Raw genomic sequence first — 23,268 nt, forward strand, 5'->3', positions numbered from 1 at the left:
GAACAGGATTTTAGGACCCGTGGGCTGATGCCGTCAGGTCCAGTTGCAGAATCAGAGTCGAGGGTTGACAAACTTTTCCACCTTGTCAGGAGGAAAGGACACAGAGTCCAGGAGCAGCTGGGTATGACTGGGTACGGTGGGTACAGAGAGGGATGGGTTTGGGACACAAGATTTAGAGGCAAATACAGAGTTGAGGCATTCAGCTTTTTCACGTGCGGAGTCAGCCGTGTAGCCGTTTGAGGTTAGGGAGGGGATGGAGGGGGAACAAACACCAGAAACAGATTTGACCAGACGCCACCAGGATTTGGACGAGGGAAACAGATAAGAGAGTTCGATCTTGAGAACGGAGAGATATTGTTTCCTGGCTCTCCTGAGGGTGGACACACACTTGTTTCGGGCTTTGTGAAAGGAAATGAGATTTCCTTCCGTTGGATTTGCTTTCCAGGAGACGAAAGCAAGTTGTTTCTGGGCAACAGCCTCACCACAAGATGCCGTGTACCATGGATGGGAGGAAGGGTATGACAACTGAAGACGAGATGGGATAAATCTGTGCATGAGAGAGAGCAATTTACTTTGGAAGAATTCCCAGGATGAGTTGATGCCAGAGGCGGTAGAGATGGGAGACCAGTCAAGATGATTTATGGCTGCTTGAAGACCGTGCCAGTTGGCCTGAGTGAAATATCAGACCCTTCGACGCTGAGGAGGCTCTCTGAGAATGGTCAGAGAGATGTCCACTTTAACAAGCACATTATCAGATGAGCTGATTGGAGCAGAAGAAGAGCAGCAGACATTTTCAGGGAAGTTAGTCATAACCAAGTCCAGAAGAGAAGATGCTCCGTTGACTGAGATCCGGGTCGGGAAATTGACAGATTGTGTCAGTCCCAGTGAGTTGCCGAAGTCCTTTGCTGAAGAGCCATGGCTGGTGAGAGAGGTACCCACACCCAGCCAACTGGCATGGTGACAATTGAAATCACCACATATGAGGAAGAGAGAGTTGGGATGGGTCGATAGAAGTTGGTCCATATTAACAGACAGCGAGATGTAGATGGAGTCATCACTGTTTGGTGGACGGTACAACACACATATGAACAAAAGGTGGGAGCGAAGGGGCAGCCGTAGCCAAAGGTATTCCTGGGGGTGAGGTGGAGAGAGGGCAGTGCAGGGTGAGTGAGCAAGAGAGTTTTTTATAAAGATAGCAACCCCACCTCCAGGACGAGGCTCAGGTCTATCATACCGGAGGAGGGAGTAACCTGGGAGAGATACCAAGGAATCAGAGACATCATGAAGGAGGAAAGTTTCTGTTCAGCAGATCACGTCTGGTTTGTCAGAAGCAACCTGTATGGAGAGATCAGTCAAGTTTGAGCGAAGGCCCCGGATGTTTGAGGTCCATACCGTTAATGAAGGGGAAGGGGGAGCATCGGATACAGAACAGGGGGGGGGGGGGGTAGGGTAAGATGTGGAAGAGGAGGAAGAGGTAGGGAGAGCTGTTGAAGGTGTGTCAGAGATTTCAGAATAGCTTGGAGAAAGGGAAGAATGGGGCGGACAAAAGCTTTGATGGTGATTGGGTGAGGCACAGTGAGGTGTTATTTGAGGAGGGGGAAGAGCGAGGCAGAAGGTTGGGGGAGATGAAGGTGAAAGTTGGAAGGGGGAAGAAGCGGTGAGGACGCTTTGAGGAGGAGGGGTGAGAGGGGAGTCTAGGAGGGGAGGAGCGAGGGAGAGTCTCGGAGGGGAAGGGTGTGGGGGGAGTTTAGGAGGGAAGGGGCTTGGGGCGAGATTTGAAAGGGATGGGTGATGGGGAATATTTGGAGGGGAGGGGCATGGGGGTAGATTTCGAGGTGTGGGGTGATGGGGAAGTTTTGGAGGGGAGGGGTGATGGGGAAGTTTTGGAGGGAAGGGGTGATGGGGAAGATTTGGAGGGGAGGGGCAAGGGGGAAGATTTGAAAGGGATGGGTGATGGGGAAGATTTGGAGGGGAGGGGCAAGGGGGAATATTTGAAAAAGATGGGTGATGGGGAAGATTTGGAGGGGAGGGGCAAGGGGGTAGATTTGGATGGGAGGGGTGATGGGGAAGTTTTGGAGGGGAGGGGTGATGGGGAGGTTTTGGAGGGAAGGGGTGATGGGGAAGATTTGGAGGGGAGGGGCAAGGGGGAAGATTTGAAAGGGATGGGTGATGGGGAAGATTTGGAGGGGAGAGGCAAGGGGGAATATTTGAAAGAGATGGGTGATGGGGAAGATTTGGAGGGGAGGGGAAAGGGGGTAGATTTGGATGGGAGGGGTGATGGGGAAGTTTTGGAGGGAAGGGGTGATGGGGAAGATTTGGAGGGGAGGGGTGAGATTGGATTTTGAAAAGTGTGCGATTAATGGGAAAGGAACATGTATTGCAAAATGAGTTTCTTGAGACCTTCGAGTCAAAAATACGTTTGAGGACGCTGAAGGAGGGGTGGAGTGCATGAGAGTTTCGGGAATGTAGAAAAGAGGAACTGTAAGAGATGGAATTTTTTTTTGGAATGAATAGATTTGGTGAGCAAGTCGAAAGCATCCTTTTATAGAAGAAGAAGAAAAAGGTGTTATAATATACGACAGAATACAGTTCTTCAGGGGAAAGTTTAAACATTTTTAACAACGTGATCACGAACAACGTGGTCGAAGAACGAACAAACAAATAAGAACAACGAATAAACGAATAAGAGCAGAGAAGGAAATATTTTTTTGGTTTATTTTTTTTCTGAGTTGAGATTTTAAACAAGGAAGTATGGGGTGAAAGACTGGGACAAAAAACGGAACGAAAGTAATTGCAGCACAATCGACGAACCGCTGAGAGAAAAACAAAGCCTCAAGGTTGGACACGGAAGCCTACTAGTACTAGGCCTCAGAATACGCGACACGAATTAACCGACGATTTTGTATGCAGGTATGAAAAATTAACACCGAGAATCTTACTAAAGACACACTAAGTATACACACCGAAAGATAGATACAGTTACGACAAAAACACAATTGTGAAAAAATTACTTAACTTCGAAAGCGTGAGCGCATGGACAGCTTCTACAGGGGTCTGATTGTCTGTCTGTCTGTGAGAGGGATATCTCAAAAAGTTGGGTGTGTGACTAGGACAAATTGATTCGATTTTTGGTGACGATCCAGATATGATAATTTTTTTAATCAAGTGATTCTTCACTATTTTGATGGGGCCAAAAACGATATACAACATGATACTTAAAATAGCTGTGGATAGATTATTACAAAACGTAGTATGTGATGCCCGAGTGATGTCGGGATTGTTATGTGATGGCAATACTCTTAGCTACTCTCTAAACCAACATCATCCCTATCTTGTTTAGGACCTTTTTTAGACTGTAGTTTGTCATCCCTACATTGCCTTTTTAGTTTAGCATAAAAAATTTTATCCACTTATTTCTGTAATTTTTTACAATGTGGAATAACACAATGGTACGGTACTCAGAGGATACCAAATCTTGGAGCAAAAGTGCCAAGATATCTTAGTCGGCAAAGTCAAACACCACATGTGTTCCTATATTGTCTTATGTAACCCTGACTTTCTTGCAGCTCTGTCTTATTGCTCGTTTCTCAAAGAGTAATGTCTTCATCCAGCCTCAGGCCACACAAGGACCTGCACTTAGAAATGCTCAAAATAACTGGTGTGGTTTGAAGGTTTACCTCTAACCAATAGGGTGGGGACAGAGGGGAGGGGCAGAGCCTCTCGAGGAATTTATGCACGGCCGGACGTGAAAGACACTCGTGGTTTTTACTGTTTTGCTTACTTGGTGTCAATAAAACTTATTATATACTCGAACTGCAAATGTCCTCGATAAACTACTATGAGAGTACGAAAGGATACTCCAACCTGTTTTGTATCGGTGGGTGGGGCCGACATTTTTTATCCGCATCATCCCGACGTTGGTACGTAGAGTCGAGAGTACCAACATTTTTTATCCGCAGCATCCCGACGTTGGTACGTAGAGTCGAGAGTACCAACGGGGAGCAACTACAGGCACTCTCTGATAGTTTTGTAAAATTAACTTCAATGAAGAACTTTATCAAAACAAGATATAAGTACTTATTTGTAGCATCCAAATCTTGGTTCTGAGAAATCAGAAGACCTCGGTAATAGTTGAGTAGATTCTCGCCAGACAAATACAGTCACTATAAATCAGAAAGACGTTTGTCATGTACATATGGCACGCTTTCTTATATGCGCATGCGCATAGCAAGGTTCAGGGTTCAGCGAGTAGGGAAACTAGGATCTTTATATTTAAATATCAATTGATTGCCCATTGACCACTGCAGTCAATGCAGTATCCCAAAACAAAGATGAAACTGATATATACGACGACGGCCTCAGTGATGCGCTGACATAGCAAATCTGCCGCTGAGAACCCGTGACTGGAGGGTTCGTGATCACGTGAAATATGCCGTCTGAAGAAGATGATTAATATTATTATTATTATTATTATTATTATGAACAAGATTAATTCCCGGGTTTGACCGATCTCGTTTTTTTGCTTTATTTTGCTTTTGCCTTGGTCTGGAGAACTGAAAAGTGAAAAAAAAACAAAAAAAAAACAGCTGATCAGACCAGGTAGGCTCTCATATGTAGCCTAAGCGAGTTTTTAAAGAAGATAATCCAACTTTAGTTTTGTATGTAGCAGATGGGAGCGACATTTTTCTTCCGCACCATCCCTACATAGAGAGTACTACCGTACTCTCTGATACTGCTGAATGGGTTGCATTGGTTATCTTCATTATTTAGTTTTTACATGAATTATGCTGACACAATGTGTGACCACTGTCCTTACTGCCTCAGCTTCGAGAGCAGCGTGAACGGGAAAGAGAGGCACGCAGGGAGCGAGCGGGTGCCGATGCAGATGAGGGTGGAGAATTTGATGACCTGGTTTCAGCGCTGCGTTCTGGCGAGGTTTTTGACAAAGATCTTAGCAAGATAAAAAGATCTCGCAGGCGTCCTTGCTCTACGCTTCCTGTGCCTGGTCGAGAGCGCCCCCTCACCAAACTAAACATCTGAGTTTGGTTGTCGGACCAAACCTCTTTTTTCTGCTTTGCTGGAAATGCCCCTACGCCACCAAGAACAATGTGCATTGTGATGACTGGACACATAAGCCATCATAAATAATATTAATAGGATTGTGATGGCGAGAAGATTTGCAAATTGTGGTTTGCACATTTCCTGGTTTTGAGCATGATGGCGATGCAAAGATCTACCTGCACTTGAAAAGCTTGCTTCATACTCCCCAGAATCTTTCCTCTGCAGTGTTTTAGCACAATTGCCCTGACTGATATTTTTTTTATTTTTTGCAAAAAGTAAGAGAAACCCCAACATTTCTTCTTCAAAAGACACTTTGTACCAACAAAGCAATAATCGATGAAATGCTCAGCTGTTAGATTCATCGTAACTGATGCATGGACGCGACACGCCCTTGGCAGGCTGTGATTATTTAACCTTGAGCAATGTCCGTACAAGATGCCCTTTGTCTCGGGGATATAAATTGTAAACGTACAGATTGCCAGGTTTTGTCTTCCCTCTGTAGCAGGTGCACTCAAACCTCGGGCACATCAATTGTAAGTGGGCTAACAGGTTAACAATTGCAACATGATTGCACAGATGCCTCCTGTTCTGTAAATGATACCCGTGCATTGATTACTTCTTTCAGGCATTGATGGGATTTTTCGACATGGAGCTGCTCTTTCCCAACATCGATTTTCTTTGCTGAAAATGAATGTGAATATTTCTTTTTTTCTCCCTGTGGCAGTTAAAGACCAGTTTGCATTTACCATCGGGCTACGCCGATGCTTTAACTTTTATTCCTGATGAACAATTCAATCGGATGTGTTCCAGTGGCACCACCGACAGTAAAGTGATAGTCTCGAAGGAAGCTGGGCCTTGCCTTGTCGGAATTCTGACATTTTCATGACGAGGTACTTTGTACCATCATTAAGTCGTTCAAAGTTTCTCGTGATTCGGCAGGGGGTTGGGAGAAATTAGTTTTTCTGTTTTTCTTGCATGTCGTGTGATGTGGATTTCGATTGGAGTGGGATATGACGAGTCGGGAAGAGTTCAAGTCTGCAGGGTGTCGAGTTGAACTTGCAGTTTGTGTCAGTAATTATTTTGCTCTGTACTGTATCTAAGCACAGTGTTGTTTTGTCCTAAACAATGCATGCATTATCATTCTAAATGTACTTTTTGTGTACTGTGTACATTACTAATTGCATTGCAAACCTCTACTCACTTCTGAAATGCAAGATGGATACTTGCACTGCCATTTGAGTGAAAAACTATCTAGAGATATTGAGATTCCATAATCTCTAAAAGGAATTGTATAAAGTTCTAACTGTATCATATCTGGAAATGGATTTGACTAGTAGAAAAAAACACCAATTTTTGCACACCAGTTTGCTGTCCCCTACATTTGTAATTTTCTTTGTAATATTGCATGCAAAATAAAAATTTGATATTACATTAAGAACTAGAACGGCACTCGGTAGAGCGCATACCTCCGCCAGGCTGAACAGTTTGTTTTGTATCCCACTGATAGGTCGGATCTGGATTCGGACCTGAACCAAAATCGAATCACTTGTTCTCGTCACCGAACCAACTCGTCCACCAAGTTTTGTCATAACTCGTCCATAACTTTTTTTAATATCATGTTATATATCGCTTTTAGAGGACGGGGAAGACCGAGAAAGACTTGGCTTAAGGTGGTGGAAGAGGAAATGCGGGGAAGGGGCTTAACAAGGGGAGATGCAGAAAATAGGGCAAAGTGGAGGAGATTGTCATGGGGACCGCAAGGCTAACCGCCGCTCTTGCTGGGAAAATGGCCTTAAAATGCCTGTTGTTGGTTGATTGTTACATATCGGTTTTAGCCAGAACTCTCAATGGTGAAGAATCACTTACAGATTAAATAATTCTCGTAGCCGAATCCATATTCAGATCTTCACCAAAATCGAATCGATTAGTCCTCGTCACACACACAACTTGTGCACCAAGTTTCGTCCAAATCTGTCCACAACCTTTTGAGATATCTTGTTAACAGATAGACGGGCATGAAAACATAACCTCCATCCACCTTCGGTGGCAGAAGTAAAAATTAGTTTAAAAAAAAAAAAACATTACTTGTGGACAAGTAAGGTGACAGAGGGTAAATGAACACACTGGGGGTGGGGGACAGCTGCATACAACAAATGAGGGAATGGACGCTTCGGAAAAGAGAGAGAAGGAAACAGTGTTACCTGCAAGTTATGAGGGTTGGTTAATGGGGTTAGAAAACGAGTTTCGGGTTTCTATGTGCAGGTACCCATAGACGAGCACGGTTTAAAAATGTAGTTTATTGACAATTACCTCGCAGGCGCAAGTTTGCCATTCGCAATCTCTTTGCGTGATGATTCTGCTTGATTGCTCCGCGATTGTCTGCTGTGAAAGGTTATTTGCCAAAATTAGCAAATATGAGATAAAATAATGGGGGTAGTAGATTAATCATGGTGCTGGGCCTTGCCAAGGTGTAACTGCTCGTCCTGCGACATCATATGAACAACTCGCTAGAGGGTGATCATGCTCTCGATGTCGACACAACTATGGACTGGAATGCATTAAACTTTAACTTTCTTTCCTATTCTGATGTGGATGTACTAATACGCGTTCTAAACAGCTCATTGCTTCCCTATTACAAACTTACAATATCTGATAAATTTATCAAATGAGAATGTTTTCATTCCAAGGAGAAAAATGGAGACGGTCCTGAGAATGCACAATAAGAGTTGGTCTCGGTGCTGGAAATTCACATAAGTGCAGATATTGGCTAAGATCTGGTCAGGTGAGTCTGTACAGCATCAAGGTCGTGCTTGACGTCACACACTGTCTCGTGTATTTATTTATTTTATTAGTGTCCGGGTATGGTGTGAACGCAAAACGTACTTCCATGGTCATGTTATGCAAATGAACTTTGGTGCACAGTTCGGAGGAGGTGCTAAACTGACCGTCATGTCTACTAGTATTTGATTGTGGGCATTAAACATCATATGGAACCTTATTGAGAGTAGGCCATTGTGTGCTGGTACCTGGATAAACTTCAATGATTTGATTTAATTCATGGTTGGTTGCTTTGCCAGCACCTGTGATGGTCATGACCTCTTCGGGGTGCATTCACGACCTCATCATGGCCTTGAAAGGAGTATTGGAGCATTTGAAGACCCGAGTGGAATAAGTACTTGTCACAAAGTAACACTATGCAAAATTAAAACAGACCGATTGTTACCATACTGTAGATGGAGTTCCTGGTTTGAATTCACTTTGCCCAATAATGTGACAAAGGTACTTCCACTCGGGTCTTTAATTATATAATCCAAACACATTGTGTGTGTACATTGTACATTCGAATTCTAAATATCTATTGGAGATGAATTCTGATGAAACTAGAAAGACCGCCTGGTGACTGACCAGTTTACGTTTTGTATCCACTGATGAGCCAGGTTTGGTTTTGGACATGAACCAAAATCTAACCGGCTTGTTCTTGTCACCTACCCAACTCATCCACCTAGTTTTGTCATAACTCAGCCACAACTTTTTGAAATATCATGTTATATATAGTTTTTGGCCCTATATCTCAATGGTGAATAATCTCCTAAAATTACAAATAAAATACGCATCTTCACCAAAATTGAATCAATTAGTCCTTGTCACACAACCAACCTGTCCGCAAAAAACCCCCACCTTTTGGAGGCCATTTGCCATATTTGGGCCCCCGTGGTCCCCTTTTTGAAGCAATGTTTTACGGCCAGATGCCTTTCCTGCCACCAACCCTGTTAGTCGCCTCTTGCGTCACACAGGGAATTGCTAGTTCTTGCGTCACACAGGGAATTGCTAGTGAACTGGTACTCAATTGCCGACTCTGGCTGGATGATGGGCTGAGTCAACCCCCCTGGCGTTAATTCAGCGATTGACGGATTCGAACCCAGGATCCGAGGATCCCAGGCCGGCACCCTAACCGCTACGCCAACATTAGGCTATAACCTGTTCCCTAAGTTTTGTCCAAATCCATCCATAACTTTTTGAGATGTCCTCCTCACAGACAAACAGGGGTGAAAACATAACCTTTATCCACGTTTGGTGGTGGAGGCAATAACCGAAAAAAAAAAAATCAGTTATTTATTTATGTTAATATTATTGTTGTTAATTTTGTAAACTCTTATTAATTTTAACGAGAGTGTTGTTTACTACTACATGCTCGTGGGATAGGACACCCTGAGCTTCGTCTCGGTTCAATTTCTGAACTGATTATAAACTGTCCGATTAGTGTGTCATGTGCAGCGTGTTGCATCAATGAGTGCATGCTGTGTTGGATGGGATGTTACCTGGTAACCCATCTGCAAAAGCATAATGGTTTTTTAAATTTGATGACAACGGTCAGAGTTCGCGAGCGATGTGCTATGTATGTGTGTTGATTGGCTGTCCAGCTTTTCCCACCCTCACCTTTGGGTGTATATGGGGATTTTGAGATTGTTTTTTTTATCACTCTTTGGAAAGATTAGCGGATGTGTGTGGCTTGTCACACGTTGACTGAAACATTGAGTAATTGTTTGTTCAATTAAAGGTTGGAGAACCTACCATGGAGTCGTGTGTGTGTGTGTGTGTGTGTGTGTGTGTGTGTGTGTGTGTGTGTGTGTGTGTGTGTGTGTGTGTGTGTGTGTGTGTGTGTGTATATACACTATATGACCAAAAGTATGCGGACACCCCTTCTAATTGGTGGGTTTGGCTGTTTCAGCCACACCCATTGCTTACAGGTATATATTGTAACGATTTTGAGAAGTGTAACGGGTTTTGAGAAGTGTAACGGGTTTTGAGGAGTGTAACAATTTTGGAGGAAGGGTAACGGATGTGAAGAGTATGGTTTTGGTATGGTAACATCCTGGTAATGTAAATAATGGTCGCAGCCGTCCTCCTAATTAATTTCATAGAACATACACGCAGGTCACGATATATCTTTTAAATAGTGTATTTCCTTATTCCATGTAGGCTAAGTATGTGTTTTCCCACTAGATTGACTTTGCATTGTATCAAACAAAATAAGCGTAGGCCCTTCCAATTTCCCCAAAACCTCCCTTCCAATTGCCTTCCGCATTTTGGCTGGTTTTCTTCAAACCACCATTGGCCACGAGGTAAGGTTGGGGAAGAAAGGCGTGTCTCCACCTCGTCATAAGAAGCAAGGAGTGAACCAGCCCTAACAGCCAATCAACACCGCGGTGAGTGACCCGGTAGGCGCGCCCTCGGAGTCGGCGGCTTAATTCCGCCGGAGGTGATAAAAGCGACTGCAGGGGACTGCTTTACGAGTCGAGATGAGAGATGACTGGAGAGAGGCCTTGAGAGATACGCTGGGGGATGACCTGGAAGAGGAGCGCAATCCACCGCAAGCCCTACCTACCTACCTACCTACCTACCTACCTGCCTGCCTGCAATACCCCCCTGTCGTTGGAGAGACGCGCTGAACGGAGGGAGACGGCTCCACCCCAGGAAGAGGAGCAGGTGTGCCGAGCCAGCGCGTGACGGCCGCGGATACGCGACGGAGGTTTTCCCGCCAAAACCGCGAGGGGTGCTGCGGCCTCCGACTTTGCCTTCCTCTCAAGCAATCAACCTCGAGCCATTACCTGCCTGCAATATCCACCGTGTGAGTGTGAACGTCCTGTCCTACTCGTTTGTCTTGGGGATTAAGTAAATGAAATAGAATAAGTTAACAATGCACTGTGTGACTGCTCTTTTCCATCTATTGCTGTAAATAATATTGGTCGCTCTAAAATATTGCTTGTGTGTGTATAATAAATCTGTTCTTCCTCCAAACTCTGTCTTTCTTCTCTCTTCTTCTCTTTCGGTCGTTTTAGAGGTTTCCCAATTGAATATCTGTAGCGCGATTAGTCAACGTTCGGTTGGAATCGGGTTCTAATCGGGGAGTAACTGTTCGGACGCGGTTAAATACACCACCGCTCGGTAAAATAACATCCAAAAACCGTGTCCGTAACAATTGGTGTCAGGAGTGCGATTCGAACCTGGGACTAAATTTATTTAGCCCAAATTTTGGACACCAATTGTGTTAGTACCGTAACAATTGGTGTCGAGGAGTCGGATTCGGACCCGGGACTAAATTTGTTAGGCCCAAATTTAAAAAAAAAAAATCTTGGTCAAAATTACGAGCTGCCAAAATTGTGTTGTTTTATAAAACCCGAATTTTGAGATCGCGCCATGGACAATCAAGGCGATCGGATGTCGGTGGGGGAGATAGACGGGTTAGGGGTAACCCAGGAACCAGGGGAAATGTATGTGGAAGAAAGGGAGGAGGAGAGCAATGAGGAGGCGGTTGAGGGAGTAGCAGGCGTGCAAAATGGCGTCCTCGCGCACGTGGGTGTAGCGGCACCAAATTTTGCCACGCCCGCGACAGTAGCAGCGCCGCCGTTGGATTCGGACCTTTTGTTGCTACAAATCGGTGCCCTTATGGACAAAATGAGGGACGAAGCAAGGGCTGATAGTGCGAAAATGGAAAGCAGAATGATGGGGGTAATGAGGGACGAAGCGAGGGGTACCGTTAAGGAGTTAGACAAGAAATTTGAGGGATTAGACAATGGGATAGAAGGGGTGAAAAATGGGTTAATGGGGGTAGAAAACAGAATGGCCGCTCAAGAGAATCAGTTAGAGGGGGTGAAAAATGGGTTAATGGGGTTAGAAAATAGGATGGAGGACAAATTGCGGGAAATGGGGGAACAATCCGCCCGGGAAATCGAACAGATGGGGAACCAGATGGAGGAAATACGAAGAGGGATGAGTGAGGAGGTCTCGGGGCTGCGCGAGGAGGTAAAGCGAGGCGAAAAGCGTATCGAGAAAGAGGTGAGAAATAATACGGCAAAGTTACAAGGGGGAATAGAAGATCTGACGGAGGAGGTGGAGCAGCTGACAGAGGGACAAACTAAGTTAGTGGAGCAGGTTCAAAAGAACACGGCGGTACTAGGAGGGTTAAAGGCGACACAAAAAGAAATTAAAAACGAATTAATAGCGACGCAGAGGCAATGTCAGATGGTACGGGAGGAACTGACAATGAGGGTGGAAGAGGTGACAGAAGCAATGGAGACGAAGGACCGGGAGGTAAGGACGCACGTAGAAACGGTCACGGTAGCCTTAGAGGACGAACTTGAGGAGACGCACCGGGAAATAAAAGAGGTTAAACAAAAATTAGAGGAAGTGGGAGAAGAGGTGAGTGAAATTAAGAAGGGACGGACAGAAACTAAGAGAGAAATCCGGGAGGAGGTGATGGAATGTGTACAAGGTCTGTGTTCAAATCATGATGCGGTGCTCACTAACCAAATAAAAAGTTTGCAGGTGGCAGAGAAGGTACGACGAGGTACGGAGGTGAGTGGCAATGTACATGATGTGAGGGGAGATTCAGTCGGCTTGGGGATTGGTTTGGATCCGGGTGTTCGTGAAAGGCCGTTGGTGAGGTGTGTGACAGGACAGGTGTGCGAAAAAAGGGGTGTGCGAGAATGTCCGACCATGGGGTGTGTGAGGAAAAAGTGCACGCCGAGGAGTGAGTGTGCCGTCAAGAGTGAATTGGTCAAAGCGCGTGTGCGAGGGAGCACAGGGAAGCGCGGTGTGGTGAGTGTTACGGAGGAAGTAACGAAAAAGTGTGCGCGGGAGGACGCGCGAGAAAGGTGTGTAACGGACGGGTGCATGGGGAAAGCGCATGCTGTCAAGAGTAAGGGAGAATGCATGCCTGTGGTGAGTGTTACGGAGGAAGTAACGAAGAAGTGTGCGCGGGAGGATGCGCGAGAAAGGTGTGTAACGGACGGGTGCATGGGGAAAGCGCATGCTGTCAAGAGTAAGGGTGAGTGCGCGACTGAGAGTGGAGGTGAGAGTAGTGAGAGTGAAACGGAGCGTGAGCTGGTTGTGATAGGTGAGCGAGGATGTACACCTGGGATGGAAGGATGCACACCTGGAATGGTAGAGCGTGAGTGGGAATGCACGCTGGAATTGGTAGTGAGACACGTGGTTGGGTGTGCGGGTGAGAGCACACCTGTGATTGTCACAAAGGAGGTGACCGAGGAGGGGGCGCGAAGCGGTGTATTGGTGAGGTGTGCGAGCAACGAATGTGTGCCAAAGTGTTCGGTGGTCAGGTGTGTGACCAAGTCGGTGAGCGGAGTGAGTGTACCGAGGTGTGAAAGAAAAGGTACGAGGAGAATGGGAACGGCTGCATGTATGAGCAAGAAAGAGGTAGCGTATGCATGTAAGCCTGCAGGTGAAGCGTCGACGGTAACCGGGTTAAAGGTTAGGTCGACTTTTAGCCGGATCGGGCCCTCGGTGCGTGCCGGGCTTCGCGTGCCGCGAGAACCAGCGGAGATCCGAGCCACGGCGGGTTCGAAAGGACCGCCGTGCGCGATCCACGCTGGGCCTCGCGTGGAGCGGCCGCGTCCGGGCTCCACAAGGCGGAGCGGGCAGCTCGATAGGAAGGGTCGTCATGGCGACCACTTTCTATTGAGACGTGCCGGCAGGTCGAGATCGGGACATTGGATGGCTCCACGCCGAAGTGGTGCATGGGATCTCGGCCCGGGTAAGCCTCCGTCCCTGCCCCGAATGCGGGACGTATCCAGCCGCTGGCAAAAAAAAAAAACAAAAAAAAAACGACCCGCGTTCATTGCTCGGCTGTACGAAGCCGGGCTGTAGATGTGAATTGGCGCACCGAGAGGATGTAATAAGTAGACGGGTGATGTGAATTGGCGCACCGAGAGGATGTAATAAGTAGACGGGTGATGGTGATAGTGATAGTAGTGATTTGAAACGAAATTTAGAAAAGTGAATAGAATTGGCAGTAAATGGAAAATTTTTGAATTGTTGGATTTGGACGAGCGAAATTGGTAGTGAGAGACCCCCGATGTGGTGGGATGGCAAATCCACCATCCCTCACAGGTGGGGGCAAATGCGCTATAGATTATGGGGTTTATGGCAGTGAAAACGAGCCAGGGAGGGCTTGGATAATGATAGGGATCTAGCGAAGATGACCTTAGGTAACGATAAGGTTAGTTAGTGACTGATACCTGTAGTGGGGACGCAGGTAGGTTAGTGTGGTTGATTATGACGTGGGAGCGCAATAGTTTAAAGGGACGACTGGGAAGCGCAAGTTTCAGAGGGGAGGAGTTAGCTGAGATGATGCCGTGTGTGGAAGAATGGAACAGGTGTGATTGCACAGGTGTGCAACTGAACAGGTGTGTGGAGCAGTGTATGAGGGAGTAGTGGTGATTGCGTGTTGTGTTGACCAAATGGTCCAGGAAGAAAGGAGGGTGCAGGTGGCACCAGGTATGATTGCACAGGTGTGCAACGACAGGTGAATAAAGAACAGGTGTATGTGGCTGTGTGGAATAAATGGTAGTGTGGAATATCTGGAGTATTGGAATGGATGGTCGTGGAGTGAGTATGGTGGAAATTGTGGAGTGGAGTGGATGGTGCGAAGGTGTGAATGGGGGAAGAGTGGACCCCCATCACGGATACCCGGGGCGGGTAGTGTAAGTGTTAGGTAGAGGGTATAGGTAAATTGTAGTTGGATATTGGCATCTGTGGTGCGGGTGACAGAATGGTATGTGGATGGGTGCGTTGGTGTTGTGGAAATGGCTGGGCGTGTAGCCTGTTAGTGTGTGTAGTTGGTTTGGGCACTCCACCACTGTAAGGATGTCGGCCAGGTGAGGCCGCAGGTGGGCTCTGGGAGCCGGTAGTAGTTGTGTGGATGGGGCCCGAGGATCCGGAGGACGGACCCGGGTAGCCCAGTGCCAGAGGGCACCAAGGGGTGACAGAGCCAGGAGAGGGGCTGCCCCCAGTTAGATAGGTTAGGGTGAGGAGCTAGGTAAGCTCGGGTGGCAACTACAGTGGTGGAGGTGTGCAGGTGGGTAGACCTGTTGGGAGAGGTACACGTCGCAGCCCAGAAATTGTGCTAGAGCACCGGGAGATGAATCGGGGGAGTGAGACCCCAAAATTGAGGAGCACCACAGTTTGGCCAATGGGAATTGGTTATTAGAACCCATAGTGTAAGTTGGCCAATGAATTGGCAGGGAAAGACCCCGGGTAGTGTAAAGTGTGTTAAAATCATTTAGAGGATAGTTAGGATGAAGGATCTCCTCACACCATCTGCATCCACTCACCTGAGGTGACAGGTACTCCACACCATGCCATGTTTTGATTATTTTTTATGATGCAAATGTTTGGATTGTGAGACGCATCATGACGTGGGTGTGACATTGTGCTTTGATGTTCCATCTCTGCCTCCTTATGAGGATTGATGATGAATTTGGTGATGGCAAATTTTGAAGTAGAGGGATTGTGGTGACGAATTTGGTATAAAGGAAATATGGGGAAGACGTGACAGTAGTGACGAATTTGTAAATGGGTAGATTTTGTAAATATGGGGTAAGAGCAAGGGTAGTGTAGGTGACAGGGGGGTGACGTACGGTAGGGACGAGCTTTCTCACTTCGCCCTCCGTACGCATTTCACCTTGCATTGCCTTGTTTGACGTGTACCCTTGTGACCTTACCCCTCGCTCAATTGTCTTTCTTTTGTCTCCCACATGACCTGTGCGCCATTGGGTGCCGAGGGGAGCGTGCGTGAGGTGGCCATTGTGCGCCCGAGATTCCCAGAACCAGCACGCATTGCGTTGATGTACCACTTTATGGACCGCTGTTCGGCGGCCAAGTACCACTTGATGGACCCCAGGTTCTGGGGCAGAGCACCTCTGTTGGAGACCGGCCATAGTGGCCAGGGAATCTTGCTTGCGGACCTCGGTAAGGTGGCACCTATGCCAAACAGGTGGACCACCCTTAGTTGGCCCCTGAGGCCCTAAATAATAATAAAAAACGAACACAAGTTGTGCTTTTTATTATGTCCAAATAGGCCGCATGAAGCCAGAAGACGTCAGGAAGAACATCGGCCCAGCAGACAAGGAGAAGACCACCACCAGTTGTTTTGTTGTGTTTATTATGAACCATGGTGACTGCGCACCGAGTGGTGCTTTGTGGTGCTTTTGGGTGCTTTTGGGTGCTTTGGTGGTATTGGTCCTGGTGCATCGATGCAATGCGTGCTGTCTCCTCCCTCCCAACAGGAATTTCTTTCTCTTGTTCCCTAAAAAGAAAAGAAAAAAAACACACAGGTCCTGGGTTGCGTTGTAAATAAGAAATCACGTCATTGTAAATAATGCTCCCCACCGTAAATGTATAGTTTCAGAATAATTCCATAATTCGGTTAGCTGTGGGCTTGAGTCTGTTAGACAGGATGCAATGCAATAGGGGGACATACTTATTTGTGTTTTAAAATTGTCACACTCAGGGTCAGGTTAATTGTAGAGGGAATTACACCTACATGTCACACTCAGTTAAGTCTAGTAGGCCCGAGGACGTGCCTGAAGAAAGGAGGGTGCAGTGTAACGATTTTGAGAAGTGTAACGGGTTTTGAGAAGTGTAACGGGTTTTGAGGAGTGTAACAATTTTGGAGGAAGGGTAACGGATGTGAAGAGTATGGTTTTGGTATGGTAACATCCTGGTAATGTAAATAATGGTCGCAGCCGTCCTCCTAATTAATTTCATAGAACATACACGCAGGTCACGATATATCTTTTAAATAGTGTATTTCCTTATTCCATGTAGGCTAAGTATGTGTTTTCCCACTAGATTGACTTTGCATTGTATCAAACAAAATAAGCGTAGGCCCTTCCAATTTCCCCAAAACCTCCCTTCCAATTGCCTTCCGCATTTTGGCTGGTTTTCTTCAAACCACCATTGGCCACGAGGTAAGGTTGGGGAAGAAAGGCGTGTCTCCACCTCGTCATAAGAAGCAAGGAGTGAACCAGCCCTAACAGCCAATCAACACCGCGGTGAGTGACCCGGTAGGCGCGCCCTCGGAGTCGGCGGCTTAATTCCGCCGGAGGTGATAAAAGCGACTGCAGGGGACTGCTTTACGAGTCCAGATGAGAGATGACTGGAGAGAGGCCTTGAGAGATACGCTGGGGGATGACCTGGAAGAGGAGCGCAATCCACCGCAAGCCCTACCTACCTACCTACCTACCTACCTACCTGCCTGCCTGCAATACCCCCCTGTCGTTGGAGAGACGCGCTGAACGGAGGGAGACGGCTCCACCCCAGGAAGAGGAGCAGGTGTGCCGAGCCAGCGCGTGACGGCCGCGGATACGCGACGGAGGTTTTCCCGCCAAAACCGCGAGGGGTGCTGCGGCCTCCGACTTTGCCTTCCTCTCAAGCAATCAACCTCGAGCCATTACCTGCCTGCAATATCCACCGTGTGAGTGTGAACGTCCTGTCCTACTCGTTTGTCTTGGGGATTAAGTAAATGAAATAGAATAAGTTAACAATGCACTGTGTGACTGCTCTTTTCCATCTATTGCTGTAAATAATATTGGTCGCTCTAAAATATTGCTTGTGTGTGTATAATAAATCTGTTCTTCCTCCAAACTCTGTCTTTCTTCTCTCTTCTTCTCTTTCGGTCGTTTTAGAGGTTTCCCAATTGAATATCTGTAGCGCGATTAGTCAACGTTCGGTTGGAATCGGGTTCTAATCGGGGAGTAACTGTTCGGACGCGGTTAAATACACCACCGCTCGGTAAAATAACATCCAAAAACCGTGTCCGTAACAATATAATCAAGCATACAGCCACGCAATCTCCATAGACAAACATTGGCAGGAGAATGGGCCATACTGAAGAACTCGGTGACTTTCAACGTGGCACCATCATAGGATGCCACCTTTCCAACAAATCAGTTTGTCAAATTTCTGCCCTGCTCGAGCTGCGCTGGTCAACTGTAAGTGCTGTTATTGTGAAGTGGAAACGTCTAGGAACAACAACAGCTCAGCCGCGAAGTGGTAGGCCACACAAGCTCACACAACAGGACCGGCGAGTGCTGGAGCGCGTAGCGCGTAAAAATCATCTGTCCTCGGTTGCAACACTCACTGCCGAGTTCCAAACTGCCTCTGGAAGCAACGTCGGCAGAACAACTGTTTGTCAGGAGCTTCATGAAATGGGTTTCCATGGCCAACTAGCCGCACACAAGCCTAAGATCACCATGCACAATGCTAAGCGTCGGCTGGAGTGGTGTAAAGCTCGCCGCCATTGGACTCTGGAGCAGTGGAAACACCTTCTCTGGAGTGATGATTCACGCTTCACCATATGGCAGTCCGACTGACGAATCTGGGTTTGACAGATGCCAGGAGAACACTACCTGCCCGAATGCACAGTGCCAACTGTAAAGTTAGGTGGAGGATGAATAATGGTCTGGGGCTGTTTTTCATTGTTCGGGCTAGGCCCTTTAGTTCCAGTGAAGGGAAATCTTAATGCTGCAGCATACAATGGCATTCTAGACGATTGTGTGCTTCCAACTTTGTAGCAACAGTTTGGGGAAGGCCCTCTCCTGTTCCACCTTTACTATGCCCCCGTGCACAAAGCGAAGTCCATACAGAAATGGTTTGTCGAGATCGGTGTGGAAGAACTTGACGCCTGCACAGAGCCCTGACCTCAACCCCATCAAACACCTTTGGGATGAATTGGAACGCCAACTGCGAGCCAGGCCTAATCACCCAACATCAGTGCCCGACCTCACTAGTGCTCTTGTGGCTGAATGGAAGTAAATCCCCACAGCAATGTTCCAACGTCTAATGGAAAGCCTTCCCAGAAGAGTGGAGGCTGGCATGCTCATAAACAACATTGTTTTGACGTTATTGTTAATGTGTTGAGACTTGAAAGATCAGAATAAGAGAGGCTTTGTGAAGGTGGGATACACCATCCTGGATTTGGGGAATCTTTGGGTCGCTCTTGGGAGATCAATCGGCTGTCTCTGCTGTTGGCTTGTTCAGGAGAACTGTCCGTTGCTATACAACAACAACAAATTTGGGTAAGCAGTCCTTTGCGTGCATGAAGGGGATGAATATGAAAATAATTGTTAGACAATTGAATATTTTCTTTATGTACATGAAATGCCTTAGGAAACTCCCTTGGACCCCGATTTTTTTTTTAATGCGGTGAACAAACTTTAGTCAACACAACAAATATCATTTGTGCCAAATCTGGTCGCAATCCCATTAGCAGTTTCGGAGAAGACGTTTCAAGTGTTTACGGACGGACTGACGGACGGACAACGTGCCATCGCATAAGCACCCCTGAACTTCGTTCCAGGTGAGCTAAAAAGCAGCTGCTGTTGGGCCCAACATCATTCATCACAGAGAGATCAGAGGCTGATGTTTCTCCCAGCATGACGTGAAATCGCATGGTGTGCTCTGTAAACAACACGCATGCTGAACCGACCTGTGAGCTCAGCACGACTGGCTTGTGGAAGCTTGTCACCAATTACAAATTAACCACGAGAGCTTCATCACTACCACCATGTGCCTTTTTGGAAATAACTTGCTCCACGGAATAAAAATATAAAAAGATCATGGAGGTGAGCTAGTGTAAATAGTTTGATACATTTACTTTTAGAGTTAACCTCTTGTTGGCTCGCTACACCAAAAGGAACGCCATACGCTTCCTTCGGCGATGCCACCCATTATATAATGCAGAATTTAGCAAAGATAATGCCACAAACACTCTTTCCACTTCCCTCTACATACTGTTACGGATTTATGTGAATTACTATTCAGGTCTTTGCCTATTAATGTGTAGTCGATTAAAGGTTGTTGTGATTAAAGGGTCAGGAGCCCTTCTGGGGAAAAGGAGACCGGAAACGGAAGAAGAAAAGACACGTCCGGGAGAAGCAGCGATTCTCCTCTTCTTCCTCGCCCAGCGCCGAGAAGAGGGGTATCGATATTGAGCAGCGTGGGGAACGCTGCGTTTGAAAGCCCGTCTGGCGAGAGGAGTTACCTGGGTGGGGTAATTACCCATTTACACGTCAAGTCGCCGTGGGTTCGTGCACGGAACCAAGCGTCCGGCACAGTTCGCCTCACCGTCTACAAGGACGCGTACGGGTCGCACCTTGGGCCTCGCGCGCGTTGCAAGCCGCGCTTGGTTTTGCCCCGTTGCTTGGCAAGGAGGTGTGCGCTGCAGCAGCTGTCCCCGGTACGAGACGTGCACATTTGGAGCACGTCCGCCCGGGGTTCGTTCAACCGCCTGTGTGCGGAGAAGAGAGACATTGTGAGGGACAGTTACCCAAGTGGTCGTGAGTGGGGACAGGGGGGGGACACATATGTAAGATGGCCATCTTTGTAATATTGATTGTTGATTGTTGATGGTTGTTGATTCCTTGGGGGAATATATTATTGATTACTCCGGATCCTTGATGTGGGGTTTCTTATTGACTGGAGTTCATATTGATTGCGTTACGAAAGCGTATAAATCATAGATCTTTCTGGCAGAGTTCTTCTCACGGTCCGGGGGTCACCGAGACCAGGTAGTCACCGGGAGGACCACGTAACAATACTTATTGGCTCATTTTCCCTTCTGTACTTTCGTTTCCTCGTTTCTGAAAAAACCAACTCTCCTTCACTTGCCTGATCTCTCGCTCGCTCTCCATTCTTTCCACGAGTCACGGGTCGTGTTTGTTGTTTGCTGTTATATTTGTGTGCAAAGTGAGAACTCTTCTCGGCTTCAGCTCATTTCCTGCTCACTTACTCATATTAAATTCGCTCCTGGATGGTTAGTTAACCCTTGTGGTATGAGCTGTGCAAATGCCAACTTGCTTAATGTGTGATTTGATGTGATGTTGTCTCCCAGTGTTGTTGATATAAGAGTAAACAGTTATTGTTCTTCCCCTCTGTAGGATGGAAAGACCATTTAAATCCTTCCCTGGGACTCCTTGGATTGACAATGTCCAGGAAAAATAGGGGATAGGTTTTGTGTCCTTGGCACAAAGGAGGCTGCATTGCTTGGTAGGAATGTCACGCATGGTAGCTCTGCAAGTGTAAATGAATCAAATTATAGTAATCGTGGAATTGGTGATGCAACACCATCAGGGACCAAATTCACACTTGCTTTTATGATAGCTGAGGTCCTGTAGGAAGCGTTTTCCTGGACAAATGAAGAAATGGCTTTTCCTGTAGAATCCTACATCGAAAAGCAATCCTTCGTCCAAACTCAGAGTTCAAGAGAAAATTAAATTGCAGGCATGTCCCATGCAAAGAGAGAGTATTCAAACGAACGAAGAAATTTCAAGAGCAAGAAACCGTGCACAATTTAAACTCAAAATCAATGGACAGATTGACACTTTGGACACCCTTCAATGAGAACTCTTGAGGTCATTGAGAGGGTCCAAAAGTTAGTCGGAAACAGTCCAAAAAAGTCGCTTCACCGCCACAGTCAAGAACTTGGACTGACGGTGTCAAGTCTCAGGAGCATTCTCCATGGTGACATGAAACTTTCTCTAAGAATAATGGTTTCAGCAGGATGGGGCAACCCGTCACACTGCAAATGAGTCCTGTGAGTGGGTGACAATCCACTTCGGTGAGAGGGATTGACTGACGCTTTAGTGTCTGCGGTGTGGGGGGGGGTCATTTGGGTCCTCTAGGACTGGTCTTTTAGGTCATCAAAGTCTTTTGGGTCTTCTGAGTATTTTGGGTCCTCAGGGACTTTTGAGTGTCTGGGTGTTTGGATCTTTTGGGTCCTTGGGGACTTTTGAGTCATCTGGGTCTTTTGGTTCTTCTGGGTCTTTTGGGTCTTCGGGGACTTTTGGATCATCCACGGTATTTTCGGTCTTCAGGTTATTTTCAGTCATCCGGGTCTTTTGAGTGATCTGGGTCTCTTGGATCCTATGGGTATTTAGGGGTCTTTGTGGTCTTAAGGATATTGGGGGTCTTAAAGGGTCTTCAAAGGTCGAAGGGATTTCAGTAGTCTATGGGGTTAAAAGGTACATTTCAATATTACATAATTAATAATGAACGTACGTAGTTAATAGACACAAAAGTATGCCACACACACACACACACACACACACACACACACACACACACACACACACACACACACACACACACACACACCTCATCCATTTATAGTAGATTCAGAATAAAAATGCATGAATTGGGGATTTTTTGGAACACCCTGTACAAATACAACATACAAAATAAAGAAGGTGAAACGTTTAAAAGTCAACTATAGGTAGGGGTACACAATCGCAAATGGTGACAGGTTCCGAAGACAGATGTGCATAACAAGATAATCAGACATCTTGCTGTTTGTGGTATTATAATCATAAAAAACCATCGCATAAGCTCCCCTGAACTTCGTTCCAGGTGAGCTAATAATTTTATTATTAATTATTATAATAAATTGAAATGGTTCCCTTACAAGGAACTCCCAATGCACGATGAGTCCATTGGTCCATCAAAGCCTGCAGAATGTTTGCTCACCTATGGTTGTTTGTCCATGCTCTATACCTTTTAAATGCGGAGTGTAAGCAAGGAAGCAGCACGCACCATTTTTAAAGTCATTTTTTGATAAGTATGACTCGGCCGGGGTCGGGTTCAAACCACCAACCTCTCAGAGTCCACTTGAATGTGGAAAGCCTTTCTATTTTAAGGCGACCACCATTATACCATGAGGATGGGCAGGATAGCTGAACTAGCATGCTCAGTTTTGAGTTGTCAGGATAGAATCGAATCTGACTGCAATCTGTCATCATAAAGCACGCCATTCATTATTCGCAGAATAATTAGTACCATCTGCGAAGCAACTAATGGACATCTTACTATAATTCACCAAACGTCTGTCTGTCTGTCTGTCCATTCCCAGCTACTGCAAAAACGGCTGAACCGATCGCAACAATATTTTGGGTGGGTAATCCTGGGACCCCCTGGAGTAAAATAGGCTATATTGTTTTTCTAATTTTCCAATTTTTCTAATTTTCCAGTTTTTCCAAACACGATGGAATAATATTTACCGATATGAACAGTGATGTGGCTTTTGTTGAAATTCTACAAATACTGTTTAGATTTTGATGAGAATTATGAACCTGCCGCGAGTGTGGAAGTGGACAGATTACGGCAATGTGCTGGTTTGATAATATCCCAATACAACTGTCATTTAAAACAGCATTTTGTTTAAGTATCAATTGATGATTGGAATTGAGTGAATACAATTACGATTTTGAATTTGTAATTGTGTTCACCCAACCGTACGGAACTTCACATCAGGATTTAAATATTTGTTTCTGTCACGAATGTTGTTAAAAGTTTATTTTTTATATTAATGCTATTTAATTTGTGATTGGAGTTATGCTGTTTGGAATGAAAAAA

At 46.2% G+C, this 23,268-nt stretch overlaps 1 protein-coding gene across 6 annotated transcripts in view; it reads left to right on the forward strand.

The window, feature by feature from the left end:
• Nucleotides 1-9,632, forward strand: part of LOC137436717 (disheveled-associated activator of morphogenesis 2-like) — a 194,421-nt gene extending 184,789 nt beyond the window's left edge. For all 6 annotated transcript variants that reach the window (XM_068130736.2, XM_068130734.2, XM_068130737.2 and 3 more), the window contains one exon: nt 4,825-9,632. In XM_068130736.2, coding sequence (XP_067986837.2) covers nt 4,825-5,040 — 216 coding nt within the window. In that variant the 3' untranslated portion in view covers nt 5,041-9,632. The remainder of the gene's footprint in view (nt 1-4,824) is intronic.
• Nucleotides 9,633-23,268: the final 13,636 nt, after the last annotated feature.

Source organism: Myxine glutinosa, chromosome 11, assembly GCF_964187855.1.
Source record: "Myxine glutinosa chromosome 11, kmMyxGlut1.1, whole genome shotgun sequence".
Classification (NCBI taxonomy): Eukaryota; Metazoa; Chordata; class Myxini; order Myxiniformes; family Myxinidae; genus Myxine; species Myxine glutinosa.